General features: G+C 45.2%; 2 protein-coding genes and 1 long non-coding RNA gene across 6 annotated transcripts in view; 2 read left to right on the top strand and 1 right to left on the bottom strand.

Annotated features, from left to right (window-relative positions):
* Positions 1-2,421, top strand: part of SMG7 (SMG7 nonsense mediated mRNA decay factor) — a 75,065-nt gene extending 72,644 nt beyond the window's left edge. For all 4 annotated transcript variants that reach the window (XM_053391099.1, XM_053391103.1, XM_053391102.1 and 1 more), the window contains one exon: positions 167-2,421. In XM_053391099.1, the coding sequence (XP_053247074.1) occupies positions 167-280 (114 nt within the window). In that variant the 3' untranslated portion in view covers positions 281-2,421. The remainder of the gene's footprint in view (positions 1-166) is intronic.
* Positions 2,422-3,494: 1,073 nt separating this feature from the next.
* On the bottom strand, positions 3,495-24,671 carry NCF2 (neutrophil cytosolic factor 2). The gene is made up of 15 exons (XM_053391104.1): positions 24,196-24,671; positions 22,894-22,976; positions 19,964-20,072; positions 18,921-19,055; positions 18,188-18,295; positions 16,900-16,959; positions 15,340-15,383; positions 14,370-14,511; positions 13,152-13,211; positions 12,024-12,102; positions 11,659-11,678; positions 9,314-9,459; positions 9,102-9,216; positions 6,338-6,500; positions 3,495-3,726 (listed from the first exon to the last, which is right to left on the bottom strand). The coding sequence occupies exons 1-15, from the start codon at positions 24,367-24,369 to the stop codon at positions 3,617-3,619; spliced, it is 1,548 nt and encodes a 515-aa protein (XP_053247079.1). The 5' UTR covers positions 24,370-24,671; the 3' UTR covers positions 3,495-3,616.
* Positions 19,991-21,691, top strand: LOC128415193 (uncharacterized). The gene is made up of 2 exons (XR_008330885.1): positions 19,991-20,092; positions 20,614-21,691. It is a non-coding gene; the product is annotated as an uncharacterized LOC128415193 (long non-coding RNA).
* Positions 24,672-24,881: the final 210 nt, after the last annotated feature.

Below are 24,881 nucleotides of genomic sequence, written 5' to 3'. Positions count from 1 at the left end.
TACACTGGGGTGGGGGGAAGCCGGTTGCCTACTGTTGCAGTGCTGTAGAAATGAGAGGGGGTGGCGAGAGCATGGAAGAAAGTTCACTTATTTTGATCGTTTTGGCATTTTCTCTTGCTACTTTCGCTTTCACGTTAGCGGATGTTTGGTGTGTGCTTCTTTTTAGTCTATCTGGTCCAGTTCGATGATGCACCCTGGACCTTCTGCCCTGGAGCAGCTGCTGATGCAGCAGAAGCAGAAGCAGCAACGTGGGCAAGGTGCCATGAATCCACCGCACTGAGAACGAAAGGGTGGCAACCTTTGCAACCGAAAAGCTCCATACATCATGGCATGTTGGGTTTGCAGGACTGTCTCACACGGCCCTGTGCGCGTGGCAGCCCTCTCTTCTGTTCCTTGCCGTCAGGAGGGCGTAAGTGCTCCACCAACCCACTGAGTGTGCACGAAAATGTCTGCAGTGCAACGGAAAACCAACACCAGGAACTCTCCCATCCCTCCGGGGCCCTCTGGAGGGAGAGAGGGACTGCTGTTTGTCTCACGGTAACCCGATATCACCGCCTCTCACCTTCTCCATCGTGCATGTCCCCAGCCATGTGGGAAAATAAAATGCTGAGAATGAAGAGCAGATGGGAGAAGCCACTGAGAACTTCTCGATCCTCCTCCTCAGTTCTGGGGAAACCAATAGGAGTCTATTACCGATAGCTTTGCTGACTGAGAATGTAGTTGAAATTTATTCCTCAACATCTAAATTTCCAATTATTACTCTCTCAGTTGTAAGGCCACACTGAATTCTTCCATACACAGATGTGCTTTGTAGTCAGTGTGTAGCAACCCCTCCAGTCGCTGGTCCAGCCCGAGGTGGGTGGGGGTAGATTGGGTGGGGGTGCTAGCGTCCGTCTCCCAAGCTAGGTAAGGAGTTTCGTGAAGGAGAATCTGCCCCCTCCAGTACCACTTCCACCTTTTTCTCAGAGGTTGTCCCTGGAATAACCCCAAGCGGGACAGATTCCAGTACTGAAGAGCAGTGGTCACTGCAGGGCTCTCCGTTAGGGCAAGCAAACCACTGCTACGGGGTTTTAAGTTAAATGGTTCAGATTCCTGTACATTTTATGATAGTGTAGTGACCAGCCTCATGAAATGGCAAGCTGGTCTGTGCATTCACAGCCTGACTCCCTTTTTATGTAGGTAGATAAAAAGCTTTGTGTCTTCCCCACCCCCACCCTACCCCACCCCCTTTCTCCCTTCCCCTCCTTCCCCTTTCCATGCTGGTTGCTTGTAGTTTTGTTCTTCATATACAGCATCCCACAGTCATAGCAGGATAATGGGGAGTAAAAGAGCTAGTCTGGACAGGATGATGTGTGCAATCCCTCTCCCTATAGGTGTATGCCCACTCCACAGGCCTCCACACACCTGTAGCCACAAGGTTTTTGGAACGGAAGTTCAAGGCAGCAGAGGACACATCACATGGAACCCGCGCACAGAAGCCAACCGTCCTACTAGCCCCTACAAGGGTGCACAATGGGGACAAAGGGTTCCACTGGATATATTTATTTGCGCAGAAGGAAGACTGCAAATCTTCTTGCATAGGATAAAAGGACAGCATTTATTTTTGTTTCCCAGCGTAGTTACGGAAGCAACCTAAATACAAGAAACTGCTGCAGTCGCAGGAGTGTGTGTGTGCGTGTGTGCGTCTGTCAGTTCAGGATCTGCAAGCTGGGAAATGGCTGCAGAGCAAAGCACATCCAGGGTCCACAAGGGACGTTGTGGAGTCGGGGAGCAGCCCCATATAGACTTGATATAAAAGGGAAGATGTATGCATAGTGCTCTGTCTAGGATAGGAATTGGACCCCCTTTGCCTCCCCATGCTAGCAGTGTTGCTGCTCTGCATCACATCTCTAAACGATGTTCCTCCGAAGCAAAAGTCTCAAGGATTAAGTTCCTGCCCTGGTTGTAATCTTCAGCTGAGACCCTCTGTGCTTATTTGATGCCCTGTCCCTGCTTCCAGCCCACCCTTCTTCCAGTTTGTGTATTTGAGCTGTGCATCGAGGCAGCTGCAACATTCCAGCGTTTGAACCACCACCGATTCTTGCACCCTAGCAACCTAACCAGGTTCATCATCTGACTCTCTCAGCAGCGCCAGAGTCCCAGCCCATAGGCTCCTATTTCTGCATGAGAAGTCTGGTGTTTAGAATGTTTTTCTTGATCTTTTGAGCAGGGCTCCCTATTCTCATCCCCCTTACACACACACACACACACACACACACACCCTGCTGTCAGGAGCCTCAAGGGAAGGGAAGATCCTCCCCCCCCCCAGCAGAGAAAACTGGTTTGTGTCGTAAGCTTCTTTTGTGTTTTTGTCTGTCTGTGCGAGACCTGCAGCTGCTGAACTCAGCTTTGCCTTTAATTAAACCATGTTCTCTACAGCCAGCCTTGTGTAGTTACATCTTCTTTCATCACTGAGCTGCAATTGAAAACTGTATTGTTTCTCCGCCCCGCAAAAGAGGAAGTGCTAAATTATGACATCTTACTCTGTTCAGTAGTGAAAGGGGTTTATAGTGCAATGAAAGCTTTGACTGCACTTCAGCATCTAGGTGGGGACAAGTCCAGAGCAGACTGGGTTGCAGCTTCGATGCCAAGCAAAATATTATCTCCTGTTTGATTTCAGCTGGTGATGACAAAATGCTAGAGGCATACACATTACTAAATAGTTTTCCAGAACTTGGATACTATAAATATCTAATGTTAACTCTTTGGAACTGGAGTGAAAATGCCAGCCCTTTTTACTAAGGAGTTATTTCATGATTTCTTTAAGTCGTGAGTGGTAATACAGAGACACACACTAAATAACAATGCAGTTTTATTGATAAAATGACAGAACTGCAGCTTTTTGTGGAAACTTCAAACATCTAAAAGTTACTGAGAGTTTTACTGGCTTTCAAGGATTTATTAAGCATTTCAAAATGTAGCTGTCATTCTGGAAAGGCATTGCAGAGTAATTAAACCGCTGATTATTAATCACCTGGAAGCTGAATTCTTGTAAACCAACTTTTCATGACTGTTAACTAGGATTCCCAGGTTGTATCCCAGAGACACACATGCAGTTAAGAAAACAACCAAAACTCTTTGGCCGCAGGACATGAGAGGCCTTGTAGCTTCTCCTGTGCCTTTTGTTTCATCTTGAATAAGGTGCCCTGATTGATAAATAAGGTATTACCCTTATAGCAGCAAGAGGATGCAGAACAGACTTCAGAAGCCAAGGGTGATTCATCTTAAGAGAATTTAAAGCTGTGTGCATGTCCTCTATAGACTGTGATCTGGGAACCCCTTCCAGAAACTGAAATGGACAACCATGATGTCTGCTATTGCTGTAACTATTATGACTGGACATAAAAGGATCAACTCAACAGTTTCTTCATATAACCAATTTGGCTAGGAGATGAGTTTTAAAAAACCCAGTGCAGACCTCAATGGATATTAAGCAGAATATAAAATTCAAAAAATAAGATAAATCAATCCCTAGAAGATTCAGCGAACATGGATTAAATGTATTCTAATGGGATGAGTTGCCTTCAGAGGAAAACGCATCGGGGTCCTCTTGGTTCTTTGTAGGGTTTTGAGCTTGTTACACTGTAGAGAGAAATTTGGGATCTTGGCTGCTGTCTTCTTCAACAAAGGCCTTGGGGAAAATGCCAACTTTTCCATTGCACTCCCCTTCCAGCCAATCATCATTCACTAGAAGATGAAATAACATTGTGTTAGAGTCACAAACTTAATCCATTAATGGGCAAGAATCAGGAAGAGGTGGAATGTAAAGAATCCAACCAGAATCTGCAGTGCCTTTGAGAAATGCAACCAAGATGTAAAGGAGAATGGATCTCCTTGTGCCTCATAGTTTTGTAGCAGAGGGAATTTTTGAAGGTACGACTTCTCTTATCCCAACATGACAAGTTGCACTTATCAGTTGCTTCACAACTCCTGAAGGTACAGAGGCCGTGACCCCTCTTGTTGCTAGATACCTTTCATGTCAGAACAAGGACTGGGAATAATGGAGAGCCAGATCATCTGCTTAGTACTTGATACTCATAAAGGACTAAGAATTATAATTGTATGTGTTTTTGTACAGTTAAGTAGGTACAGTTAAGACTAACCATCTTCATCTGTTAACATTGCTACATCTGTTAACATCTGAAATACTGCCTCTCAGCCCTAATTATTTTGAGAGTAACAGCTTTTTGCCTCCCTCAAGCTGTGTTGCTGAAAATGCCATTCAGGGCTGCACTGAGTAGACTGTGTCTGGAGCTCTTTGGCGCTTCCAGTGCCAATATAGTCTACCTTTAGAGAAACTGAAATTAAAATAATGGGGTCTTGTTAGAAGAAAACCACTTGCAGCATAAATGGCAGGTGAAAACTCAAAGAATGAGGTTGCAGAAATAACTTGGAGAATTATTGGATCATTACAAAGTCCAAGGTCCAGGTGCACGTAAGCATAACAAACCAACCACAGGTTGTTTCCCCCGCAAGTCTTACTGAGAAGTCATAGCTGACACACCAGAAAAATAAGGACCTTCTACAGCAACGGCTTTCAGATGTCTTTCAGAACAGAGAGTCCCTTCAATAAGATGTTTGGGGAAGCATCTGAGGAAGAGTACCTTGGCTTCTTTGCTACTTTGCTATCTTACAGTGGGTTCCCTTAACAGCCTTATCAAAACAGTGGGTAGTCTTTGAACTGCCCTTCTTATTTTATCTGCAGATGGAGAATATGATGATACACAGAATTATCCAGGTGGAGGCAGACAAGTTCTGTTAGAATTTTCAAAAGCACACTCACCCATCTACTTTGGTATTGTGAAACTAGGATATCTGTTTAGCATAAGTAATTTCATATGGAACAGGAAGTATACTGAGCAACAAATTGCTGTGTCTATGGTTATTTTCTTACTTGTATAATGGTTTTGTCCTGAGCTCTATTCTGCCATTTCCTGACATGCAAAGATGAGCATAAGATGGTTGAACTTTCATATAGGATATATTCCACAACAAGATGCAATTTCCCCATCCCATTGGCCTGTGAAGCTATTCTTCCCCTCTACATGGAGCAACCCTCATGGCTTCAAGCCACTAAATGTGTTCTTGATGGTTTCTCAAGCTCTCTTGACCAGCATAGTTTGTGTGATAAGATGCCAATGGCCAAAACAGAATATGGAGTTTTGTGACAGCAGGAATTTGTTTCCTACCAGTGGAAGCCAATTTGCTTTCAGGTGACTGCTGATTGAATCAGTGATTGTTTCCCAACCTACAAAACGCAATTGAATTGAGAAGTGTGGGAAAGTGTTATACAGTGATGGTCGTGAATTCTCTAATAAATGTTAGAAGTTCAAGCTTGATTCCCAGCAAGAGGCAGCTGGCTTTTCTGCCATGCATGCCCAGCCTTAAATTGTCAGATTACAGCCTAGCAATCATGTTTGCTACTTTAAAACACATGAGCAGCGTAGCTGAACTATAACTCCCACCATCCTTGGCCAATAGCCATGCTGGATGGGGCCAATGGGAGTTTAATCTACCAACTCCTGTAGGGCCACAGGTTTTACACCACTTCTTTAAAGGTCACGAGGTAGCAAGAGAGAATGCAGCTGCAACACCTCCTGCCCCATTCCTTCGCTGATCTTTGTGTCTGCCCTTTTTCTAGTACTTGCTGGAACAAGCATGAGCATTGGGACTACACCATAGCATAGGTGAGTGAGATGACCAGTGGGGGAATTAGAGCAGGATGTCTAGAATCCTCCTGCATCTCATGGTTTAAAGCTAGAAGCAGGACCTCCAGGTTGCAGTCTGGCAATTCTGCATCTCTTGGTCCATGGGAGCTAAAAAGGAGAAGGAGCCCAGAAGAGAAGGGCAGTAGTAATTGTAGAAGATGCAAGGGGCCCATAGTTGCCAGTTATCGACTTCAGCAGCCTGGTGCTCTACTGATGATGGTGGGGTCCAAAATGGAGGGCAGAAGGATTAGCAAGTGGTACCAGCACCACTTTCTGAAAGAGCTCTTGATCCTAAGGAAGAGGTCTTCTGCATGGTTCTTGGGCTTAGAAACCTCGATACACATGCCTGATACAGGTCATGGCCTTCAAGTACTGCATGTTCACACTCTTGAAGAAAACACAGTGAATATAGCAAATTATAGGTTAGAATTGATTCGTCAAGAAAATGAATTTGCATCCTTGAATTTGCATCCTCAATAGATGGGAGTTGTGGCAACTTTTGCGTAATGTCCCTAAAACAAAGGAATTGTGTAGGGTGGTCGATCCCCCATGTATGGTTAGTAAGGTTCTCTGATTTAGGGTTAGTTTACCTTTAGCCAGAACAAGTATTGTCTCCCCCTGTTGGAATTCCAAGTCCTCTGGCTGGCTGGCTTCATAAGTATACCGTGCTACAACCTGTTTGGCATCTGTCTGTTTTGTTATCTTCTGCTCAGCCTCCTTTCCATCTTCCATATTTAGATTGTCTTTGCCTGCCTGGTGTAAGAAACAGCCAGTTCAAACATCTCTTTAGCCATTTCCTTAATTAGCAGTACATTAAAAAAACAAACAAGCCTCCCACGTTCTTCATATCTATCTAATACTGCTGTAAAAATGCAAGATTTTCAGTTAATCTTGCACCTGCAACTGGAAAATCTTCATCAGGATTAACAGAAATTAAGTCATTCACAGAGCCAGTATTAGGCCTCTTCTCTCATGTTTTCACGTGGATATCATGTTTGTATGCTGAAGTTCAGCAGAGTCCTGAACTTTTTTTAGAGGGGTTGGGGCAAATGGTTTGGAAACATCAGGTGTCTGAGGCACAATTCCATCCCTTCTAAGCAGGAAGGGCTGTGTTTACAATGGGCAAGAGAGAGCTACCTCCTATCAGAGAAGCCTGCCCACTATGTTTCTGTATGACACTCTGTTCTGGGCATTCAGGTAATGCCGTGTTGGGAGTGATCAAAATATCAAGTTGTGTGCAGCGGATTTACCCACCTGCAGGGGCATCTGACAGGAAAGGTCCCAAGTCCAGAGCAATGAACTGTGCAGAAAAATCCATCTGTCTTGAGAAACAATGGATTGTGTCTCCAGGGGTGAAGTCAAACTGCTGAGTTAGCAACAGCAAAGTGACCTCTCCAAAGCCTGGGCAGTGTGTCTGGAGATCCTGGGCTGTCCAGACGACAAGACCACTCTCTTGGCCTTGCTGACGTGGTCCAAAGGAAAGCAGAGCAATATCTTTGACACCAGCTTGGCTGCAAGAGTTGCTGGAAGGAGGCAGACAAGGCGCCACCCAACCATCTTAGATACTCTGGATTTGTGTAGGGTTTACTCCTTAGCCTTTTCTTCCCCCAAAGATGTCCCACAAGGCAGCAGAGGTGAGGATCTGATGGACTACCTTCGCAGGTGAATGAGCCCCATCTGCCTCTCATTTCCCTCTACAGCACACGCAGAAATGGCATGCAAGCGAAGTCCCTAACTTGCCGAGGGTTTGATAGGCTACCCTCATCTGGTTTAGCCAGCCGGTCAAAGCTGTTCCCTGGGGTATGGCCACTGTCATATGCTGACAGCTTCTAGGAGTTTGGGAATTACTGGAACAAATTTGTTTTCTTGGGGTTGTTTGTAACTATGATATGAGCCAGTTCTAAGACTCCCTGCCCTAAGATTCCCTAATTTTACAATGCAGATCAGAGCTTAGAAGAGAACTCCAAAACCTCAAACCCACTTATGAATATGCTATTCAAATACAATTCCACTCTTAATTTTATATATTTTATGTGCAAGCCTCCTCTCACTTCCATGTATCCCGCCTTAGTCGCAATTGTATGGGCAAGGGGAAAGATGAGTTGTGTACTGGGAAAGAGGCGAGCAAACAGCTCAGCAGAACACTTCTACCAACCTTGCCATCTCCTGGTCCTTTGCTGTGCAAAATGCGCACCAAACCTCTATAGGTTCACACTTATTGAGGCCAGCTTATTGAGGGAATGGTCTGTTTTCAATTTCTTCCACACACAAGCTGTAGATTCCAGAATATTCCTGGAATGCTGGCCACCAGATAGGAGCTAATTTTTACTGATGGCTTTGGAAATCTCTTGAGATTTATATCCAGGACTATTCTGCCCCTTGGAAATACAAATGTCAGATCAAGAAAATAAAACTTGTGCTTTAGAGTTGTATGCTTTTGCCTAATGACTGGGATCCAAAGAACCATGCAGCTAATTGTGCAAGACCAAGGCAGCAGTTTTAGGCTTGTATTAAATAGAAACTTCCTGCCATGCCAGATGGCAACTTCTTTCCAAAATGCCTGCAGTTCAGTAGAAATCAAAAGTTCAACTGGACATGCCCATTCAGCAATTTTGGATCTGTGTGTAGTTTTCATGCATGTACTTTGGATGCTTTTTCCACCCTGAGCTGTGAGTGTTTTATTCAATGAAGGCAGGGTGATGGCAAGCAAGGGAAGAGGTAAGGCAAAGGTGATTTTTAGTACTTTTGCAGGGGGTATACACAGGTTTATTTTCACACACACACTTTTTTCCCCCTTTTCTTTTTTTGCTTTGCCCTCAAAGGTTAGGCTGAGAATCAAGTTGGCAATGGCCATGAAGTGAACTTAGTTTGATTTGAACCCAGGTTTCCAAGATTACACTTGGTACACACTCCACTGTGGGCAAAGTTGGGGGACAAAAATGAAAGCTATGCTGCAGTTCTATCTCTTCCAATCAATAGACTCGGATATTTTCAAATATTTATCCACCAACATCACTGATGCCATCAAGTCAATTCAAAACTATAAAAAGCTAAATATAAGCAATGTTTAATTAAAGTGAATGGGTTTTTTTAAATAAAAAAACCCAATTATAAATATTAAAGTGCTTGTCAATTATCCCATTGCCAGTGTTCTCGTAGGCCAGATTGCAGGAAGAAAGAAGGAAACAGGGCTTCTTTCTGAGTGACTGAGCAGGAAAACACCTGCACATTTTGCTATTCTGGTTAACAAGAGTTAATAAATAGAAGCTGGACTTTCAGCAAAGGGCTCTGAAATATTTTGGGGAAGTGGGCAGAGACTGGTGACAGAATGCCTTCTGCTCCAGTATTGCCTACCTGCTCACTGCTGCACCACAATGTCAAGCACTTGTCCCTGGCATGACTCCACACGGTCTCCATCCTGCTATCCTCACTGAGCAGCACCAGTTCCTTGCTGTCTGTAGGTCGGTAGCTGAACAACAGACGGCAGAAACAAGTGAATACAGAAGCATCCCTCTCTCCTCAGTCGAGGTGGATTTGGCAAAGGGAGGCCAGGGCGCATCTCCTACCTCAGTTTCGTGTGCTGGGGTGAGAGTCCCAGCTTCAGGCACACTTTCTCCAAGAGGCTGCAGTAGGACATCTCAGGGCTCCCTTGCAGGGCTATGGTGTATTTGTAATGCACTTTGACAATGTAGGGGGTGTCCAGGCCAATGAACTGTAGGGGGAGGGAAATGGTACAGGAGTGCCTTGGTCTTTTAATTTTTCAAAAATAAGTTGAAATGTGTTCTCAGGATCCTGTTCAGCAGAAGGGAAAGAGTGCTTAATTTCTGAAGCAAATGGTGATGTACTAGGAACTCTGCCATGGGATGGAATCCTTGTCCTTTAAAAATCTAAAGTCTGTATATGCTCAGAGGCAACTTGTTATTTATTTACAATCTTTACAACACCATCCAATTGCAAAATTCTATGGGGAGCTCATGCTATTACAATGATAGCCCATAAAAGCAAAGACTAAAAAAGGAAGTAGCAAAATCAGTATAACTAAGGGCCAGTAAAAGCAAAAAGCTTCTCAGCTCAGCCCAAAAAACCAGGAAGTAGGCACCAGGGGAGCATCTCACAGTCAGTGTGTTCCTACCAAAAAGGCCTTCTGCCTCATAGACACACAGCAAAGATCACCAGAACATGGATAATGGAAACAAGACTCTCTCTGTCCAGGTAGGTCGCATATCACTCTAAGCTGCTAAAATGTGTTCAGAGGTCACTGGGGCCTCTAATCACACTGCTGGGTTAAAAAGCACCTCTGGGTGGCAAACATGACCCTTTAGTGCAAGACTGGAGAACCTATGACCCCCGCAAATCCCTTCAGCCTCAGTCAGGGGTAATGGTAACTGTAGTCCCAACAACATCTGGAGGAACACAGGCTCCCTATCCCTGCTTTTGGGGGCTGGGGGAGTAACAAACCCCATTAGAACAAATTGAATACCACCCACAAACATCCATCTAGTCTGGGCTGAGCCACAGTTTAGTGAGCCTCAACTAGTCCGTTACTGTGCCTAGGTACTGATTTAGCACACCCTGTGCCAGACCTGAGTTTGATGAAAGAGAGAGAACACTTGGTGTCACTCACATCTTGGTGACATCTCAAACTCTGGATTACCTCTTCCAGTGGTTTCAGGTAGCTGTTAAAGGGCATGGGTGATAGAACAGAACCCTGTAGGACCCCAAAGCATAATTACTGGATGGGGAAAGGGAGGGACTTGTTGATCACCAAGCCCACAGCTATACCTTCTGTAGCTGGTCCTCCAAGGAGCAGAACCACTGCAGAAAGTGACCTCCAACATGAATATTACAGCCCAGAGGGATATCCTCGTATGACAAGCCATGGAGAGGTCCGAGAGAATCAACAGGCTTGTCTTTCCCACTCTCTCTCATGGCAAAGATCATCCTACAGGATGACAAATCAGGCTTGAAAGCCAACTTAAATGGATCTAGAACATCAGTGAAGAAGAAGAGTTTGGATTTGATATCCCGCCTTTCACTCCCTTTAAGGAGTCTCAAAGCGGCTCACATTCTCCTTTCCCTTCCTCCCCCACAACAAACACTCTGTGAGGTGAGTGGGGCTGAGAGACTTCAGAGAAGTGTGAGTGGCCCAAGGTCACCCAGCAGCTGCAGGTGGAGGAGCGGAGACGCGAACCCGGTTCCCCAGATTAGGAGACTACCGCTCTTAACCACTACACCACACTGGCTCTCTGTGAAATCAAAGTTAGTTGACTGGTAATCCCTAAGGTTTTTATTTTAAATTTTGACTTCAAGGAAAATTGGCATGGTTAAAGGATGCGTGGCTGGGCTACAAAACCAAGGGTAACTGCAAGAGCTATTTCTTTGTATGCCATTTGTTTATCAATACAAAAGCTTCGGCCCAGTATACCTGAAGGAGTGTCTCTACCCCCATCGTTCAACCCGGACACTGAGGTCCAGCTCTAAGGGCCTTCATTGCAAGAAGTGTGGTTACAGGAAGCAAGCAGAGGGCCTTCTCAGTAGTGGTGCCTGCCCTCTGGAATGTCCTCCCATCAGATGTCAAACAAGTAAACAACTATCTGATTTTTTGAAGACATCCAAAGGCAGCCTTGTATAGGGGAGTTTTTAATTGTGATATTTTATGATGGTTTTATAATTTGTTGGAAATTGTTGTTGTTGTTATTTATTACATATGAACACTGAACTATCAAAATCGAAATCAAAACTTTGGGGCCCTTAGGTTTCCAGTTGGCCATGTTCAAATGCAGAGTGTGAGAGCTCCCCAGCCCCAGCCCTGCCTCAATTTGTTTTGGTTCAGTTATGCATCAATACATCACACAAAGTCTTAGGCTTGTGTCCCATGTCCAGAAGCTCACACTGCAAGGTGGTCATTTACCTGTGGTGCTCTTTCCTCATCTGGAAGAAAAAGAAGAGCAGTTTTGTGAGCAGGGAATAACAAAAAAAAATGTTCTTGGGTGGTACACAGGCAGTGGCTGTTGCTCTCAGCGTGATTTAGAACCATACAAAATTGGTGTTCTAAATCATGCAGAGAAGGCTCCCCACTTCAGAAACTTCACTTTCACTCCAACTCATAAAGAGTGATGGGCAAAGTGATGGGGAGAGAGGGAAGAGCTTAGTACATTTGTCCCTGCTCCCCCTCTTTCTGTGTAGTCTTTATACTTGTGCAGCATGCCAAACAGAGCTACTGTCATATATGCATTGGACCTTAGAAAGGATTCACTGTCTGTCACTCTTACTTACCTGAGGGACACCTCTCAGGGCAATCTGGGGCAGCAAAGCTGGGTGGAGGAGGGATGTCAACATCTGCACCAATTCCTTGCTGTATGAAATGGAAACAAGCGTGACTGTCAGGCACCCGGTGCCTGGTGCAGTTGCTGCATCAATCACAGAAATAAGTAATGCAAAATACACAAGGCAGCCCCTCTGTTGGAAACGAAAGAACAGGCAAGATTTGGAGTAACTCTGTAATATTCCACAGACAGAAAGTGTTTAACTTGATGGAAGAGTTTTAAACTTGAAACCTTGCCTAATCGTTCACCAACAAGTTATCCAGTTAACTATTCCAGGAGCCTGCAAATGAGCTTATATTAGATCCTGCCTATTGGGTTCTGAGAAGAAGTTTGACATGCATAATCCAGTCACACACATTGTACTCCTGCCATTCCTTCAAAAAGAGACCATGTGAGCAGGCGATCATTTGACCCTCACTGTCCTGAGTTCAAATCTCAGCTGTTCTTGGGCAAGTTATTATCTTCCTAGATGCTTTCCTTTGCCTGTGGGTTTTACAAGCAGGGAAAGAAAAATATTAAATATAATGGTCTTATTATTGACAATTCAGAATATTTCCTCTGTAGCATTATCCAGGATTATCTGTTCCCTGTACTTTATATTTGCTCCTGTGATGATTTTGTATGTTTGCCTTATTTCTTTAGTGTTTTATAATTTAAGATGTATAGGTTGTTTTATAAATGTGAAATTAAATGTCTATATTCCCAGACTTACTTTTCTATCCAGAATAATAACAAGAGATTAGACCAAATAATATATGGACTGTAAAGCAAAGTGTCCTGGTCGTAACAGCAAAAGTGGAAATAGACATAGGATAAGTGGAAATGAGTGGTGTGTATCTTCATCCGTAATATTCAAGACACCTTACCCGTCCACTAATGTTACAAGAGTAGCCATTTCCCTACCTGACATCTTTGTCAGCGAAACACAGAATGCTGGTGATGTTGGCACATGGGTGAATAGGGCTAGGGTTACGGAGGGGGAGAGGGGAACCAAACACACACTCCCATTTTTGGCAAGCAGCCTTGTATAAATTATCATGTCAAGTTTTGCCCTAAGAATTAATACTTATTCTCTTACCTGGCCTGAAGAGAATTTCATTCCCATTGGCTCTAGGAAGTTGCAGGGTATGATCCCTTGCTGTACGAAAAGCAAAAGCAAGATATTGCTAGGAGGCAGGGTGGTGTCAGAGTTGTACATTGTGGGCAAAGAAAAGACTCCAAGACTGCACACAGGGGGCTCTGTCACCCCCTCCAGATTCTAATCTCCAGATTTTGAATGGCAGCATTTTAACTTCGCTGATTCACTCCACTAGGCCTAAGCAGGTTGCTTTACTTGAAAAGTTGCCTGCAGGTGCTGAGAGGTGGCTGGGGGGGGGGCAGGTCTCAGTTTCTTTCATCTCAGGGCAACTTCTCATACTCCCTTCTGATCTTTTACCTAATTTTTGTGTAGTGCTTCACTACTATGGGGAATCAAAGAATTGTATAGTTGGAAGAGATCCTGAGGGACATCTAGATTCAGAAATCTCAACTAAAGCATCCATGACAGATGACCATTCCACCTCTGCTTAAAAACCTCCAAGGAGGGAGAGTCCACCATCTCTCATGACAGCCTGTTCCACTGTTGAACAGCTCTTCCTGATGTTTAGTCGGAATCACCTTTCTTGTAACTTAAATCCATTGATTCAGGTCCTAGCCTCTGCAGCAAGAGAAAACAAGCTTGCTCCATCTTTCATGTGACAGCCCTTCAGATATTATGGTTATCATATCTCCTCTTGGTCTCTTTAGCAGGCTAAACATACCCAGTTCTCTCAACTGTTCCTCATAAGGCTTGGTTTCCAGACCCTTTATCAAGTGTTGTACTGTACAGCAGAAAACAGCCCAAATATGAACATGCAAACCCACCTGCAACTATGCTACCATGTATTGGATCCAATAAGGTATGTCTCCTTTACATGGGGTCTAGGAGCAGAGCTGGGCAGGAGACAACCCTATGGGATGGTACTATTCTGTCTCAGAAGAATTAGTCCACATCAGAACTCAAGCCCACAGCACATTCTGAACTTCAAGCACTTTAGACTACGTGTCACTATGCTGAGCCCCTATATCTGATGTAGCTCAAGAGTGCCACCTAGTGCACATGTGGTTTTTCACCCCCTGCAGTAAATCCTGAGTAGACAGCTATCTACTGTTTAGTTCAAGACAACTAGAATGCAACCCCAAAATGGTACCAACAGTTCATGCCAATGGAACAACAGTGCAGGTGTTCTCTGTAGAATTACCCTTGCTGGCCTTATACCTTCCCATTAAAGACAACAGTAGCCCAGTTGTCTTTCGCTTTCTTCAAGACAAAAACAATGTTTCCAGGAAGGACTTCAAGTTCCGCTGCTGTTTCTGGTATGAATTCGTACAGGACTCTGTGAGGTTCTCCTTGCAGGGCCCTGCATGACAAATCAGCTGACAGTTTCATCATCAACAACAACAACTGATTGCTTTAGTGCACATCCAAGTCACTGGGCGTGCAATGGGATGAGTGCAAAAACCATCCCACCAGTGAGCTAGATGTGTGGGGAAATAGTCCGGTGGCTGCTTTCTTTTATTATGCACATGTGCCCAGAGGTCACCTATTTATATTGTTGAAACAGCCTGTATTAAACAGCAAATCCTAAGTGGAATAGTTTGTGCAAACATCCCAAGCATAGACTATTGTATTTCAAAAGTTGTATTTCATATCACTATGTGTTTGCTCGTTTGGAATGTTTTATTTCCTTTTTTTTCCATAATGAAGCAAAAAAAGGGTGGGAGGATAAAATGTGTTTCTGTTAAGAGGGTGTAGGTTCATAGGTCAGTATCCAATCAAGTAGTTGTCTGAGAACAATAACTTTTGGCTGTGCAACAGAACTTCCCCTCCCTCTTTTCTCCCCACGCATCTCCCATGTGCCCCCTAAATTGATTATGGTGGTTCAATCCACCCTCTGCTGCAGAGTTGGGGAGGGTGTGAGGGACACACAGGAAGAGGAGAGGGAAAGGAAGTTCCATTACAGAAGTGGAAATCCTTGTGCTAACGAAAATATTTTGTCAGATACCACCCATATACCCATAATGAAGACATCCAGACTTCATGGTGCTGTACTCAGTTCTAAACAGATTTTTGGGTTTATTTCTCTATTCCTTATCTAGTCATAGGAGAGCAGAATCTCCTATGAATCACTTTCTAGACCAATGGGAGCTACTGAATGCTGGGGTTCCCTGCAGTTTATTGATCTTACCTGAGGGCTTCTGGTGATTTTGGTCTGGGAGGTGGTTCTGATGTCTGCAAGCAACATATTTTAGCATTAACCTCTCCTCTATACTGCAGTTAATAATAATAATAATAATAATTTATTATTTATACCCCGCCCATCTGGCTGAGTTTCCCCAGCCACTCTGGGCGGCTCCCAATCAGTGTTAAAAACAGTACAGCGTTACATATTAAAAACTTCCCTGAACAGGGCTGCCTTAAGATGTCTTCTGAATGTCAGGTAATTATTTATCTCTTTGACATCTGATGGGAGGGCGTTCCACAGGGCGGGCGCCACTACCGAGAAGGCCCTCTGTCTGGTTCCCTGTAGCCTCACTTCTCGCAATGAGGGAACCGCCAGAAGGCCCTCGGCGCTGGATCCCAGTGTCCGGGCTGAACGATGGGGGTGGAGACGCTCCTTCAGGTATACAGGACCGAGGCCGTTTAGGGCTTTAAAGGTCAGCACCAACACTTTGAATCGTGCTCGGAAACGTACTGGGAGCCAATGCAGATCTCTCAGAACCAGTGTTATGTGGTCCCGGCGGCCACTCCCAGTCACCAGTCTAGCTGCCGCATTCTGGATTAATTGCAGTTTCCGGGTCACCTTCAAAGGTAGCCCCACGTAGAGCGCGTTGCAGGAGTCCAAGCGGGAGATAACTAGAGCATGCACCACTCTGGCGAGACAGTTCACGGGCAGGTAGGGTCTTAGCCTGCGTACCAGGTGGAGCTGGTAGACAGCTGCCCTGGACACAGAGTTAACCTGCGCCTCCATGGACAGCTGTGAGTCCAAAATGACTCCCAGGCTGCGCACCTGGTCCTTCAGGGGCACAGTTACCCCATTCAAGGCCAGGGAATCCCCCACACCAACCCGCTCCCTGTCCCCCAAAAACAGTACTTCTGTCTTGTCAGGATTCAACCTCAATCTGTTAGCCGCCAAAGTTAACTTTGAAGTCAGGCCCTGTGTTCAGAATCTATCTGGCCTGAAGAGAGATGCAAGTGTTTCAGACTAGAGTGGGGTTGGGAGTCTTGTCATGGCTACCAAGGCCAGCTCAAGACGTTCTGCTGCCTGAGGCAAGAGACAAGATGGCATCCTCCCATTCCTTGTACAGAAGCTGGCTGGACTGGCAGCTGAATCTTACTTCAACACTGGCAGCAGGACGGCACCTCCCACTGCATCTCAAGGGCAGCAGGCTAGTAGTTTAGGTGGTGCATTGACACTTACTACTCTGCCTGGCAACCACTTTCTGCCCACTCAGACAAATGCTGCAGAGCAGCAGTGCTTGCATGCACCACAGAGCAACACAGCTGAGCAACACAGGCACACACCCAATGCTTGCTGGAGTGTGTGTGGCATGCGCTGCCTGCCTCTCCGCCTGAAAACTTGATCAGGGATCTTTCCCAGTGCTGCTGCCTCCAGTTCATTGATGGTAAGACTGAGGATACATTACAGCTTAAATCACATCCAGGTCATTCTTTTTCTCAATTCAGATTGAAGCTGGTTTGGGGGGAAGTGCATCAAGTTCTGTCATAGAAAAGTCCTCTGTCTTACCTGAGGCTGAAGAGGCGCAAAGCCTGAAAACTCATCATTGTCAACCACAGAAGCCACAACCTGGAGTTAGAAGGAGGAACATGCTTAATAGCTTTATTCACACTGGTAATGTCAAGTGGTTTATGCTCTCTTAATCCAGTTTTCTGCTAGGCTGCTCATATTAACCTCCTGAGTGCTACATCTTCAGCACTATATAGATAAAAGTAATTATTGGCAGGGTTCCCTATTTCTCTGTTGGGGACTCACTGAAGTTTTATTTGATCCTGGCATTCCTTGCCAATAAGCTGAATTCATAGAACTGTAGAGTTGGAAGGGACCCCGAGGGTCATCTAGTTCAACCCCCTGCAATGCAGGAATTTCAACTAAAGCATCTATGGCAGATAGTCACCCAACCTCTGCTTAAAAACTTCCTGTGAAGGAGAGTCCACCGCCTTCTGAGGGAGTCTGTTCCACAGTCAAACAGCTCTTACTGTTAGCAAGTTCTTAGTCGGAATCTTCTTTCTTGTATCTTGAAGCCATTGGTTGGGGCCTAACCTCCACAGCAGGAGAAAACAAGCCTGCTCCATCCTCCATATGACAGCCCTTGAGATATTTGAAGGCGGCTTTCATATCTCCTCTCAGTTTCCTCTTTTCCAGGCTAAACATACCCAGCTTCCTCAACTGTTCCTCATAAGGTTTGGTTTCCAAACCCTTAATCATCTTGGTTGCCCTCCTCTGCACACGTTCCAGCTTGCCAATATCCTCCTTGATTTGTGGTGCCCAGAACTGGGCACAGAACTCCAGGTGTGGCCTGAGCAAGGCACAATAGAGAAGTGCAATTACGTACCTTGATCTGGACACTAGCAGGACGGAAAGGAGAGGGAAATCCCATGGGGCAAGTGGAGGTCTGCTTATTTGAACAACACAATAAAATAATAATTTAAAAACTTGCACACGCTCTTTGAATTGAATAGTAAAAGGAGGATTCTTATCTGAAAGCGTTATTTATTTATTATTGTGGTGTGCTTTTTAAAAATATTGTATTATAAAATTATGGCGCCAGTTAGTTGCTGACGTTTCAGGCAGCCTCTGTAGCTGTTTCTTTCACAGGGACTTGGTTGTGGCTCTCTTCATACTACGAGAAGCTTCACTTGCTGCATATCAAACTAGGGTTAAAGGTACCAGAGCAGGCCGGGTTGTGTTTTTCTAGACAGCTGCAATTCTATTACTGTTTATCATGAATGACCTTTTAGGAATACAAGTGAAATTTGCTCGGTAATTCCACTTCTGCCATAGATTAACTTCCTACCATAGATTTCCCTAAGTAATCTTTCTTCTCCAGCTGTGCCACTTGCTTCTCATTTGGCCGAAACAACTTCCCTTCAGGAATCACAAAGGGCTGAAAGAATCTTTGCTTCTGCAACACACACACACACACAAAAGTCAATCACTTCACCATTTTCCAAGGCTATCTGCTAAAAAACATGGCATAATAATCCAGCATGCGTTGTCCGATATTTGTGTACCATGCTTGTTACACATAGGATAATGAGGGCCATCCCATAGCCCAGCCTTCCCCAACCTGGTGCTCTCCAGATGTGGTTGAACTACAATTCTCATCTTCCCTGACAATTGCCCATGCTGGCGGAAGCTGATGGCGGTAGGAGTTACTGCAAAATCTGGAAGGTACTAGATTGAGGAACACTGTTATAGTCATTATTCTAACAATAAAATACAAAGGAAGGCTGGATTCCTATGCAACTTTAAACAATAGTACAGTAGACAAAATTTCAAAACACAGCTTTCCCTCACTTCTGCACAACTATTTCCCCCAACAACGTGCATATACATATCTTGATGGGATTGCCAGGTCTCAGGGTTCAAATGCAAGTTTCAGAAGCTGTTTCTTGATCTCCAGAGCAAAGTGATGCATTGCTACATTCTTAAATAGAACGGTCACACAATGCACCACCTCTAAAGTTACAAAGCCTTAGTATTTTGAGCTGAGGGCTAATTGATTGCCGTTTCCTCCATTTTCTTACCAAGATGGATTCCATGGCCCTGTCAATCTTGCTGTGACGGGCTTCGCTCTTCAGTTTCATTGCCCTGGCCAGATGCTCCTCAGCCTTCTTCCAGTCCTCCAGCTTGGAATGGGCAAGGGCTGTGTTGTATAACACCTGTTGGGAAAAGGGGCAGAAGTGCCAGAGAATAAGAGTCTGAACCTAATCACATTTCCTTGGATGGAGCAGCAGGTAGCCTGCTGAGAGGACCTGGGTTCAAATTCCTGAAGCTAACAAGATGCCTTTGGGGTGGTCTCTCACCCAGAGTGAGAACAGTATTTGTCAAATACAACACCAGTCCAGAGCCTGGACTTTCACTCACGGTTACCTGCCTCAATGTCAGGGATGGGCAAGAGCCTGAGGAGTGGGGGGATGTGCAGGCAGGGGAGGGATGATCCAGGGGAAGGGATGAGCAATTTGTGGGGTTCTGAGCCGCCTGTGAAGCAGGTGCCAGGGCCAGTGGTAGAGGAGAGTCAAAGGGGAGAGACAGGGTAGCCAGAGATGAGGGGAAAGGAGGTGTGAGGGAGTCTCAGTGGTGGAAGTTGGTCACAGAGAATCACGCCTTTCGGAATCTCTCCCCATCCTCCCCTCCGCTGTCTCCATGCAAGAAGGGGTAACTAGAGCTGCCGCTCAGGAGTTGTTGTCGTGTGCTTGAGCGCACCACAGCAGAAAAGTCCATGTAAGTAAGCTGAAAGGGGCGTTGTCACGCTGTTGCTCCAATTGTCTGGATCAGAGCACAGGGCTGTAGAGGCGGATTGCCTAAGCAGCTAGATGGCAGGTTGTGTGTGAGAGCCTTTGGGAGCTGATGTAACCTAGTGCTTTGCCAGTGAAGAAATAAGCTTCCAAACGCTTGTCTTTGGGCTGGGACTCTCGCAGGGTTGAGCTCATTGGAAAAAGGAAAGACACAAATAAAATAACTGATTTAAAAAAGCAAGTAAGCTTAGATGGCAATATGCTAAAATTGAGGCATCGTCCACTGAGCCAGTTGGCTGCTTCCCGTGGTATTTCTCAAACCCCAAACTTACCTCACAGGCAAACAACCTAAACTGCAGGCCTAGGATCTTGTAGTCTATTAGGTTGTTCCCCCGCAGCTGAGCAAATGCCTCTTTCAAGTCATTAATGGCTGACTCATACCTGGAAAGCGAGGAAGGAGAGTAAGTACTTCTGGGGCAAACAAAATGGCAGGATATTTTGACGATCCTCAGAAGTGCTTTCGTCCATTCGAAGACAATTGTTCTAATCATTCCTTTTTATTCACATCGTAGGGCGTGCTCTAAAGGAGGTTTCTATGCATTTTTCTAAGTTACAGTTTTTCTGTGATTGTGATATTGAGTATTAAAGGTTTTTATGAATCAATTTTTTGTATATAGTTAATATTTAAACAGGGGACGCGGGTGGCGCTGTGGGTAAAAGCCTCAGCGCCTAGGGCTTGCCGATCGAAAGGTCGGCGGTTCGAATCCCTGCGGCGGGGTGCGCTCCCGCTGCTCGCTCTGAATTTGTTGGGTATGGTTTTGTATTCTGGGCTGCTGTCTTTTCAGAGTATGTAACTTAGCATCTTTTTAGAGTGCATAATTTTGTTTTGGTTTGTATGTTACAGATTTCCCTTGATAAAGAGCTTCATTGAAACATGTTGGGAACCATTTCTAGTTATACAGCTCTCTCTTTTTCCTTCCAGGGTTTTTCTCTACAGCTGTCTTTGATCCTCTCTCTTGCATTTTGGAGCCACCCTCAGGAACTGAGAGCACTGCCAGGAAATCTGTCAAATGTAACTGTGTGAGTCTTCACCAACTTCATGCAAGCACAGAAAACTCAGAGCTTAGAACCAATCACAAAAGTGAGAATCTAAGTTTTCTTCCTCCCCACTCCCATTTTTTCTTTAAAAAGTCACAGGAAGTTTCTAGCCCTCACAGAAGGGAAGGCAGATTTAAAAGCGTTTGAGCAACGTCTGACAAAACCTACCGTTCACTAACTACAAATAACTGAAATAATTACATTTCTTCTCCAGCCTCCTTCCTCTTCTGCTGTTCTTTTCTTTGTGTCAAATTTTAGATTATAAGTTCCTAAGGGGAGATCTTGCCTTCCATACTTTGTAAGTCACCATGTACATCAATGGCACTAAATTACTACTACTACTACTACATAAGTAATATTATTATTTATCTATTCATATAAAAGTATAATTTATGTAAATCTGACAGAGAACAGAATAAATTGCACAACATAAGAATATATAGGCAAATGTGTCTGAGACGCATAATTTATACAGGTTCTCTCGGTCCAGATTTTGGGTTATTGCAACCCATTATTATTTCACTTATTATTACTTATTACTTATTATTACTTATTACTTATTATTATTATATCACTTTAAGAGTCATGGAGAATTCTGGGAACGGTAGTTTGCCAAGGGTGCTGGGAATTATAGCTCCAAAGGTCACCATCCTTAACAAACTGCAATTCCCAGGATACTTTGGGAGAAGCCATGACTGTTTAGATGGTCTAAGAGTGCTTTAAATGTATGGCGTGGATGTGACTAGCGGGAACTGTCTGAACTGATGAACATCATGTTTGTGGGGAGGGAAGTCTTCGTAACTTACTTTATTATATAAATTCATGTAATTTCCAACACTCAAGTATTTTTTATTGGTTTATGTGTATTGGATGGAAAATGACAATTATGATGTATATTAAAAAGAAAATTTAATAAAGATGATACGTAAAAAAAAAAATCATAAACTGTCCCATTAACCTTGTAGGGCAGAGCTTTCCAAACTTTTCATGTTGGTGACACACTTTTTAAATATGGATCATTTTGCAACACAGTAATTCAGTTTTACTAGCAAACTGGAGGTTAAACTAACCCCTTTCTAGCCCTGTGAGGAGTGCGGGGAGTGTTTGTGCAACACACCTACACACTGCAGTCGACACACTAATGTGTCGCAACACCCAATTTGGAAAGCTCTCTTGTAGGGTATTATATTACATTATGTCTTCCTATGTACATAAAAGGGTAATGCCAAGGGTCGGCAAACTAAGGCCCACGGGCCGGATCTGGTCCAATTGCCTTCAGGATCCGGCCCGCAAACTGTCTGTGGATCGGTGTGGGGATTCTGTTCAATCAGGCTGCACCTTTTTTCTGCGCCATTTACACACCATGGCGGCACCTCCTCCCTCCTGGCCTCTCCCCGCCCTGCCTAGAGGAGGAAGGGGCTGGGCTGAGCCCCATTTTAAGCAGCCCCTCTCCGGAGCCAGCCCTTTCGCGCCGCTCATCTTCCCTCCGCTGCTGCCGCCCTGGTGCTCCTGTGGGCCAGAGAGCGGAGCAGACGAGAAGCAGAAGCAGAAGTGGTGGCAGCGCCTGGGAAGGTAAGCACAGCGGCTGGGGGGGGGGGACTACTTGCCCCCTTGCCTCTTCTTCCAGCTCCCCCCCTGCCCCGATGCTGCTTCCATAGCCCGCCACAAGGTCTGAGGGACAGTGGACCAGCGCATGGCTAAAATATTTTGCCGACTCCTGGGTAAGGCTGTTGTCGTGCGGCAGTTCATGTGGCTGCCAGTCGGTGGTCACAATAGCTCCAGCATAAGGAACTGCAGCCAGGGAGCAAGCAGACCAGGTGAGGTGTGAACTGAGGAGGCAGGTACTGTGAAGGGCACCCCCTCCACTGAACACACCTGCAGCGAGCTTTAAAGGTAGACGGAGTTGGGGCTGAGCTGTGAGAGAAATGGAGCAGGAGGGAGATTTGGTCATTTGTGGGGGAAGGGCAGTTGGCAATGGGGCAGGTGAGGTTGGGGAGCGCAGCAAGCAGAGTCACCATCCCCTAGTTTTATTTTTTTTAACTACTAAAATGTTTTTATTTTTAACTGTATTTGGTTTCTTCCGCTTTGCTTCTGCTTTGTTTTTTGCTGCCCAGGGCTCCTTTGAGAGGAAGAGCCAGGATAGAAAATAATAACGACAACTCACATTTCCATCTGGTAGGCCACGGATCCTCGGTGGAAGTAGGCCACTGCTAAGTGTTTGTCATTGTTAATGCTTCTGGTAAGAGCCTGAAGGAAGCAGACGTTATGGAGACATAAGCATGATTTCTGTCACACAAAGTGTTCCCGACGGGAATCCAACACTGGAGTCGGCAAGATCAGTGACCTGCAGCCTCTACTCACCACCTGCCAGGTTCCACCCGGGACCCTCAAGTTTCTAGCTCTCCCTGTTATTGCTCTGCCCCCAGCAGGGCAGGATTGCTCTGGAAATCAAAAACCAAGCAACTCTGCAAGAGTGTTGGCTGTGTTTGGGTAGGCAGTTCAAAAATGCACTGAGGACCTGAACTAGCCAGTCATCCTGAGTCAAACCTGTGACATGACCCTGCAATGTACATCCTCTTATGCCATTTCCTATTTCACTATTAGATTTGAAATATCTGCTGCAGCTCACTTTTACAGCGCTGGCTGGTGGGTGCAAGGCTATTATTACGCACTGCTCCACTCTTCAGCTTCTGAACAATTGGTGAACTTTACAACTGCAGCTTTTGTGGTTTCACTGGCCCTGTACAATTCCTCTGGCCGCCAAGCTGGGCCTGAGCCCGTCGCTAGTTCTAGGAACTTCTGGCAAAGTGGTTGAATGGTGTAACAGTTTGGCTCATAATAATATAATATTTAATCAATCATCTTTATATAGTACTCTTTCACTGTTCAAATCACAATGTAGTGTTTAATATGCATCATAATAATTATAATTATATTTATATTATGCCCTTTGCTCAAAGTGTACAGGATTCTATCTTTACCACCACCTCCCACGATTTAGTTTTTGCAACAACCCTGTGACATAGGTTAGGCTGAGATAAAATGACTAGCCCCAGGTCACCCATCCCTGCGAGCAGAAAATTAACAAATCAAGGAGACAGCGACACTAAACCTTCGCCCCTGATCTGCTAGCTTACTACATGCAGAGGAGGTTTGTTTATTTGCTCGTTTGTCTTGAAAAACCTATAGCCAAAACCAGTACAATCCTAAATTCTTATCTGGTGTAATTATGTAGAAGAATACCCAGCTGTTTTTAGCACAGAAAGTCGTCACTTGCCAGTTAAATCATTTGCAACTCAGAACTGCTGTAATAAAAAATGTGAAACTTTACTTTGTTCTCTGCTGGCTTTGTGCAAATCCCTCTCCCTGAAAGTTCTTTCAATACGTCCTCAGCTACAGCAGCCACCCACCAGTTGGTTAGGGTTTTTAAAAAACCCTGCACAATATTAAGACTTGTCCACTTTACCTGCTGGGCCTCCTCCAAATTCCCCATGATCAGGTGGATGCAGCCGATGTTAAAGCAGATTTTGGAAGAAGGCTTCTGAACGGCAGTGAAGGCGGCCAGGGCGCCGGCCCAGTCCTTGCGATCTGCCGCAGAGACACCCTCGCTCCAGAGGCGGATGGTCTCCACCAGGGCCATGGCCAAGCTGGCAGGCGATGTTCCTCAGGCCCCCCTGACTTTCTGCAAGACCTTCGGCGTGTGTTGCAAACAGACCAGGAAGTGTCTGCACTCAACTAATAACTGAACTGGGCCTGAGGTGATGTAATACCAACCGGCTCTCTGAGGCGAAGCAAAGCAGCTTTCTAAACAGAGCCCTCTCTGTGCCGGTCGGCTTGGGCATGGTGCACTTTGCGAGAGTGACTCCTCCCCTTCCAGCTACAGGAATGCCTTCCTTTTTCTGAATTTCACTTTCCTAAGATCTTAAGAAGAAGAAGAAGCAGACGGTGCCTCTGCAGATTCCCCTCCTGCCTGTGTTTGTACTGACCAGCACTACCCCCGTTTTGCACATCCATGCTGAGCTCACAGCTGAGGTGACATTTGCACTCAGGGCTTCCAGGCTCACAGCACACACTCTTTGCCGCTGGGCGCCCCTCTGGTCATCAGAGGGAATGGACTTATGTGGCCCCCGAGCCAAGGAGATAAAGAACTAT

This window comes from Podarcis raffonei, chromosome 6 (genome assembly GCF_027172205.1).
Source record: "Podarcis raffonei isolate rPodRaf1 chromosome 6, rPodRaf1.pri, whole genome shotgun sequence".
Lineage (NCBI taxonomy): Eukaryota > Metazoa > Chordata > Lepidosauria > Squamata > Lacertidae > Podarcis > Podarcis raffonei.
Note: the sequence above shows the minus strand (reverse complement) of the source record. Positions and strands in the feature narration are given on the sequence as shown.